The sequence below is a fragment of the Amaranthus tricolor genome, chromosome 4, assembly GCF_026212465.1.
Source record: "Amaranthus tricolor cultivar Red isolate AtriRed21 chromosome 4, ASM2621246v1, whole genome shotgun sequence".
Classification (NCBI taxonomy): Eukaryota; Viridiplantae; Streptophyta; class Magnoliopsida; order Caryophyllales; family Amaranthaceae; genus Amaranthus; species Amaranthus tricolor.
Genome location: NC_080050.1, coordinates 26437179 through 26445816, shown reverse-complemented (window position 1 = coordinate 26445816; position 8638 = coordinate 26437179). Strand labels below are relative to the sequence as shown.

The 8638-nt window shown below is 26.0% G+C and overlaps 1 protein-coding gene across 1 annotated transcript; it reads right to left on the bottom strand.

Moving 5' to 3' along the window:
* Positions 1–583: 583 nt before the first annotated feature.
* LOC130811211 (uncharacterized) lies at positions 584–2098 on the bottom strand. Its single transcript, XM_057677414.1, has one exon. The coding sequence runs from the start codon at positions 1906–1908 to the stop codon at positions 892–894; it is 1017 nt and encodes a 338-aa protein (XP_057533397.1). The 5' UTR covers positions 1909–2098; the 3' UTR covers positions 584–891.
* Positions 2099–8638: the final 6540 nt, after the last annotated feature.

Here is an 8638-nt window from a genome sequence, read left to right as displayed (position 1 = left end):
ACAGTTCACCTAAACGCGATCTGATGATCCGAATGAAAAATACTTCTAAGTGTGTTTTATGAAAAATTGGAAGAGTTTGGGAAATGTAATGAAAAAGTAAATTAAATGTATCGATGAAAAAAAAAATAATTTAAATCAAAAAAAGACCGAAAAAGTGAAATAAATATTCCATCCAATTCACCACTAATGTCCCATTTACTTTATTCACTCTATTCAATGCACTTATTCAATCTTTAATATCTCTAATTGTGCATTACTAAAGTTATGGAAAGTTGATATGAATAATCCTTGCATTGAGACGAATCAAATAAAATCCCACATGACTATATTTTAATTTATAGATTAATAATTAAATACAAATTAAGAGTAAAAGGTGAATAATGTCCAAAAAACAAATGAAACGTTAGTGCTAAATTGAAGTTACTATCAAAATACTATGCAATTAGTTATGGAGTGAATAAAATAATTTTAATTTCTGAAAAAGTACTTTATACCACCAAACTCATGATCATTATTCATCCATAATCAAAAGTGCATTTTAAGAGCAAAAAAAAAAGCATTAGTACTAACTACCAAGATTAAATAGATATACATTGCTCTATTTCAGTTGGTATATTTAGATCATATATCCAATTTACAAAGATATTCAACTGTACAAGATTATAAAGTACACACTCAAGAAAATACAAGTACAAATAAAAACACTCACTTTTCACCAAAAAATTACTAAAATATACAAAAAAACATGAAAAAAAAACTTAAAAAATGAAAAATTATAATTTTGCAAACCCAATTCAAACAAATAAAAACAATTGAAAAAACCCATCAAAAAAAAAACTTTACCCACAAAAAACAAAAAATAAACACAAAGAGTTTTGAAAATGAAGATAATCACCTCCTCCAACTTGTACTCCTTGAAAAATGATGTTGAAAATCACCAACAATCCAAGTTTCTTGAGCAATTTCTGAAGATAAATTATAAAAATCAGTATCATATTTCATTAAAACTCCCAAACTTTCTCTTCTCCTATGTTTTTTTTCTTCTTCAACCTTCCCTATTTGTTTTTGTTCGTCTTCTTGTTCTTGTTCTCGTTTTTCCTCCATCCAGCTCTTAGCTGGTGCAGACCTACACCTCATCAATAACAAAGCATTCGGCGGCGGCACCGCCGGTGCTGACTCATCATCCTCATCCTTATCCTTATCTGTATCCTCCTCTTTTAGTACAAATGTTTGCTTACTAATTTTAGAAATATCATTTCCCTTATTCTCTTGTAACACCATAAACCATTTTGAGAAAACTGCACTCTTCTTATCATCATCATTACTATTTTTAGTAACCATATCTTCCCCAATGTCAAACTCATCATCTTCATCTTCTTCATCTTCATCTTCATCATCTGACGAGATCTCGGTTTGATTAGGAAACCCCCCAAAACATCTAAAATCAAATCTAATATTCCGCAAACATGTAAGAAAATTCATAACATCTTTTTTAAACCCAAAATTTTCAACCCATTTTGATTTCTTTTTATTTTTTCCTCGATTATGAATTCTCTCAATTTCCTCCATTACTGATTGCCAATTTCTACAAGCAGCAGATGATTTATTCCTTACTTTAATCTGCCCTGCACAAGTCACTTTTGGGGACGTGGGTTCCGCTATTTCTTGCCTCATTTGGTTGTTTTTACCCCACATTAATGGACTATTCGGGCCTGCAGTTGACCCACCGGCGGCCCGGGTGTTGATCCGTTTAAGGTGGTGGTTACGTTTAATGGGGTCGGAAGGTCTAGATGGGCTGCAAATGGGCTTGGGCATGAGAGTAAGACGGGCTCTTGAAGGGAAACATACTAAAAGATCAGCTGATGGTGGTGCTCCTGCTAATAGTTTGTTTTCTCTAGCTTTGATCATGTTTTGATTATGATAAAAAAAAAAAAAAAAATCTTGTGTTGAAAATTGAAATGGGTATTTATGTTTGTTTTAGTTACAATTACAAGTAGTGAGAATGAAACAATAGTTATATGATAAAGGGAAATTTTGATTGTGTTCTATAGAGTGATGAACTTTTTGAAAATGTTAGGAAGGTGAAGTGATGGGTTTTTAAAAGATAGGGCGAGTGAACGTTTTGACAGCTAATAGACGGTCACGACGTTATATATGGACTTACTTCCACCTTATTTGCTAGTCGCTAGTGCTGCTCAAACGCCTTTTCATACCGTCTAATATATTTTTTAAGATATTTATGAGAGTATTTGCTAAATAGCTGATAGTTGATTTGACCAGCTAATTTTATTAACTGGTTTAATCAATTGATTTTAAAGTCATTGCTATGAGCAGCTTGTTTAAAAAAAGTTTATTCGTATTAATAAGTTGTTTCAACCAGCTAATTCACCAAACACTAGTATTCGCGGGTTTGACCACCCAACCCTCTATTTATATTAAAATAAGCTAAAATTACTCAATAAACTAATTTCCCAAACACCTCCTTATATCTAGAGTTATATATACTTCTTCCAATTTGAAATATTTGCTACATTTCAATTATAGGTACTATTCATTGTTCAAGTTTATTTTTTTATATATGTTGCGGCTAATGTGTAGGTAAAAATATAGTCGTGTGTGATTTTGTTTGAATCGTCTAATCGCATACTTCATAATTTTAACTTTTTATAATTTTAAGATTATGTTGTGTGTAATTCGATATATAAATGAACAAAGTAACACATTGATTGTGTCAAAAGTCAAATGTAGCAAGTATAATGAAACGGTGGAAGTGAATAACTAAAAACTATAAAAATTTATATTATAAAACTATGTGACCAGATGAATAAAACAAGATTTTGCATGACTCTATTTTTTTTTCTTGTATGATAACCTCAATATGCAAAATACTAACGAAAGATTGATAGTACAAAAGTTAAATTTAATGCAAGTAATTAAAAACGGAGAATATATATTTGTATTCGTCTTTATAGATTATTATTTATATATATAGTCATATTTTCTATTACGTAGTCACTTTTTTGTTTCCCTATGGAATTGTTATGAACGGAAATGGGGAAGAAATAATTCTTTAATAGGATGCTAAACACACTAAAAAAAAGACAACTTATCGACTAAAAATCACCGACTAACTTTTTGATTGATAGGCGTTAGTCGGAATTTCCGATTAAATTGCTACTGAATCAGTTTTTGGTCGGAATTTTAAGTTGAAAAAAAGAAAAATTTTCACTTATTATTTTTCGACTATTTTCCAAGTGAATTTTAGACAGAAAAATTACTGACTATTTTCCGTCTAAAATTGGGTCGGAATTTAGTAAGTAAAGTTTTCCGGATAAAACTAATTTCCATTTGGTGGGGTATCCTTATAAGAATCAGCTAATACTAGCCACAAACACAATTCGATTGGGGCCCTCTTTATATTGAATTAATCTATAGTATAATCTTACAATTTTGGTTTCTCATAATATATAATCTATTATATAATCTTATAATTTTACGGACCATTATTATAATTAGTTTCTCATAATTTTGCAACTAATTATGTTCAACTAATTATAATTTTGTTTAAATTACTTTTAGTAATTTTGTTCAACTAATTAATAATAATAATAATAATAATAATAATAATAATAATAATAATAATAGACTAATACGAGTAATAATATACAAATGAACTAACAATATACTAATACAACTAATATTATACTAATTAAATACTAATACAACTAATATTATATTAATTAAATACGAATACAACTAATATTATACTAATGATACACTAATACGACCAATAATACACTAATTCGACTAATATATAATAACTAATACGACCAAATAACTACTAAAATACTAATAATGCACTAACACTAAAAAAACAACTTACCGACTAAAATTTAATCGGAAGATTAATTTACATTGACTTGCTATATACTTCTATTCACTACTATTATTCCAAATATTTAGTGACTAAAAATCAGAGACTTAAAATCAGAGACTATAAATAAATGTATAGTGACTTGCTAAACTTAATTAAAGTGATTAAAATACTAATGTAATTAATAATATACTAATACTATACAACGACTAATAATACAGTAATATGACTAATAATGTACCAATAAGATATGACTAATAATATAGTAATACTACAATAATACGACTAATTACACTCATACGCCTAATAGTATACTAACATAACTAATAATATACTAATAAGAGTAATAATACACTAATACGAGTAATAATATACTAATACGACTAATTATTATATACTAATACAACTAATAATACACCAATACGAGTAATAATATACAAATGCCACTAACAATGTACTAATACTATACGATGATTAATAATATATTAATATGACTAAGAATATACTAACATAACTAATAATATACTAATACTACAATAATACTAATACTACACTAGTACGACTAATTACATTAATACAACAATAACATACTAACATAACTGATAATATACTAATATTACATGCACCAATACAACTAATATTACTCTAATTATATACTAATACAACTAATATTATACTAATATACACTAATACGACTAATAATAACTAATACGACTAAATAACTAATAAAGTACTAATAATGCACTAATACGACTAATAATAACTAATACGACTAATACGGCTAAATAACTAATAAAGTACTAATAATCCACTAATATGAGTAGTAATATGCTTATACAACTAATAACATAATAATAATACTCTAATACAACAAATACGAGTAATAATATATTAATACAACTAATAATATAATAATACAACTAATAATAATACTAATACTATACTAATACGACTAATAATACAACAAATAATATACTGATACTACAATAATACGACTAATAATAATAATAACACTAATACTAATAATAATATTATATAATAATAATAATAATAATAATAATAATAATAATAATAATAATAATAATACACTAATACGACTAACCCATACTAATAACATAATAATACTATACTAATACGACTAATAATGCACCAATACGAAAATAATAATAATAATAATAATAATAATAATAATAATAATAATAATAATAATAATAATAATACATTGATACAACTAATGCATACTAATAGCATACTAATACTATACTAATACGACTAATAATGCACCAATACGATGATGACAACAACAACAACAACAATAATAATAATAATAATAATAATATTGGACTGATAATAGTAATAATATACTAATACCGCTATTAATATATTAATACTACACTTATAATGTATTAACACTAATACGAGCAATAATACACTGATATGACTAATAATACACTAATACAACTAATATTATACTAATGATACACTAATACGACTAATAATAATAGTAATAGTAATACTAACAATAATATTAATAATAATATTAATAATAATAATAATAATAAATACGACTAATTACATTAATAATAATAATAATAATAATAATAATAATAATAATAATAATAATAATAATAATAATAATAATAATAATAATAAAATACACTAAGTGGTAAAAGTATTATGTTATAAGTATAATAACTGTAATGGGAACGACAATCTCGATACATAACTAACGTTTAATAATACTATTTAATACAAAAATATTGCGGAAGTCTTAAAATGTCGAACTGTTAAAAACTTTAAATCATAAAAACTGAAACTATTTAAAATAAAATAAAATATTACATCTGATAAGAAATATTGTTTGGTCAAAATGAAAAAGAAGATACATCATCATAAAGTCATCAATAAAGGTACAAAAAGCATCTAAGTTCTCGATAGATAGTAATTGCTGCGGCCAGGATCGAAAACTGAAACTAAATCCTGCAAAATGCTGTCATCCATGATACGAATGACAGCCAATTGAATTGGTCAACGCTTAACATCGAGCATAACTTCCTATCCAGCTCAAAATACGGAAATTATACATTATATTTACAAATTATTAATTTATTAGTACGAACTTATAATTAATTGACACCACTGTATACTTTTACTACATTCTTTTTCTGTTCCATACTTTTAAGTCATTAAGATACCATTCTCAATCGTGACAGAAGTATGTTACTGTCACTTATACAATTCGGTAATCTTAACACTTAAGTAAGTTCATTTGGTTAATACTCATAACCATACCATGCATCATAGCATCAACACTAATCAACTTTATCATTGATCAACAAGCACAACAATATGACACCTGATATATGTAAGGGTCTAGTTAGGTGAGGACCGTAGTCCTAAACTCGAACTTTGGTGGGAGTCGTCACCCCTCTAATACAATTATGCTCGAGCTCTACAGGATAGATAGCTAACCCCATGTCTTACACCGCATTTTACGTGCCGGCCAACACGGGCGCCGGGATTTTACATGCCGGTCCATGGTTCAACATTACCTTACTATCAGGGTCATTCAATCAATATTCATTCACACAAGTACATCACATTTTTATTACTACAATTTGACTTTGACTTTGATCAACTTAGGTGATAACCTCTTTTATTTAATAAAATTCTTAATTATAACGTAAAACTAACCTTTATGTCTTTATACATTCATTATTAAAATTTTACACATTAAATTTTATTTATACCTTTATGTTTAATAGTTCACTAAATGCATAATAATAACTTAATATCCTATAATAGTCTCCAAATTAATATTTTCCACAAGTAGCTACTAAAATCTATTTCTCTTTAAATAAGTTCCCAAAATCAACATTTTCAACTTTACAATAAATAAAACTTTATTCTCTTCAAAAAAAAAAATCAAATATTCTAATTAAAATTCAAGTTAAAATTACATCATTTGGATAAGTTTCTAAAATTTTGCAAGTTCACCAAAAATCAATATTTCAAGTTTAGAAAAACAAGTAAACTTATTAGGTTTGCAAAAATCAACATTCTAGTTGTTATAAAACAGATAAAACTTATAATTTCACAAAAATCAATATTTCTAGTTTTAAAACAAGTCAAACTTATAATTTTCACAAAAGTCAATATTTCTAATTATAAAAAAAGTAAAACTTGTATTTTCGCAAAATCAATATTTCACACATAGTTTGAACAGCAAGTACACTAAAAATATTTTTACATCATTTTACATAAATTTTGGTCAAATAGTTAACAAATAAAATATTTTGTACTAAATAGTGATTAAAAGTTACTCTTTATCATGAAATCTCATATATTCAAGAAAAACACTTCAATATTTAATAACTCATAAAAATCTCTCAAAAATATCTTTTTAAATTGTTATTTTATTATTATCACAAAAATATCTTGTAATAATTTAAAATAGTAAATCAAACTCTTTTTTTTATATGATAGTGGTCGAATGACCTATGAGTGTTTTGGGGTCTTTTCACATAAAAACGACTTAATTTAATTTATCATATTAAATCCTAAATTTAAATAATTAACATAACCACTTAAAAAAATAAAAACTTTACGTAATAACTTAGAAATTTACTATAACTTTAAGGATAAACTTTAATCTCAAAATAAAGTATAATAACAACATTCTTAGTATAACCATACTTAATAAAAAAAAATGTTCATAAAATAACTTGCTACCTTATAAACTAGTTTGAAGGCTATCATAAATATATTAATAAAAATTCTAACATAAAAATTCTTAAGTGTAATAACATTCCTAATGTAACGAATAACTCAAAAACATACTAACACTATTTAAACATAAATTATATTTAATATCACTAGAATATAATTTTGCACCCAACTTCCTAAACTTGTTCAAAGATTATTAAATTAACATGCTAAAAATACTTTTAGCATAAACATACTTAATACAATCTTGATCATAATTTCATTAAACTAACTTCCTACTAAAACATATCAACATATTTCATACATTGCATATTATTAAGTAAATATAATGCAAACTTTCATAAAAAGAGTAGGGTAAGAAGTTATACCATACTAACAATAAGGATTAATACTAAGTACTAATTAAAAAAATAATAAGAAATAAGACCCTCCAAGATAGATAATAATGCTCCAAGATAATTAATCCAAGCTCCCAAAATAATGATGATCTTCTAAACTCCCAAAATAAATAAATCCAAACTCCAAAAATAATGATACATTAAATACTCAATAATGCTTCACAATGATGATGATTTAAGCTAAATAAAGAGTGTTCTAAGCTCCATCTTCTTGAATTTCTTCAACTAATAATAAAGGTATTAAGTTAGTAAGATTTTAGTGAAGAGAAGATATAAGAAAGAATGTTAGAAAGATTTGATGATGGAGGTGGAAGTATTCTCATGGCAAAAGGGGTATTTATAATAGGTTTTCAGCAATTTCAAGTTCATAAGTTGTATGAATAAGAATGTTAGGAATATGGAAGAAGGTTAACTTGTGTAAGTGATTTAGAGTGTGTAAGTGAATGAGTAAGAGTTGGAATGTATAAGTGAATTTGTAAGAGTTTGGAGCGTAGAAGAAGGTTAACTTGTGTAAGGAAATAGGGATAGCTTGTGTAAGTGATGAACATCATGGGTTACTATAGAAAGGATTTAGTTCATCAAATTTTTGTTCTAATATCTACAAGTGAATATACTTTAAAATAATGGGTAAGTTTGATCA

Excerpts from the sequence above, each read along its gene's own strand:
- LOC130811211 (XM_057677414.1), bottom strand. The coding sequence starts at position 1,908 with ATGATCAAAGCTAGAGAAAACAAACTATTAGCAGGAGCACCACCATCA.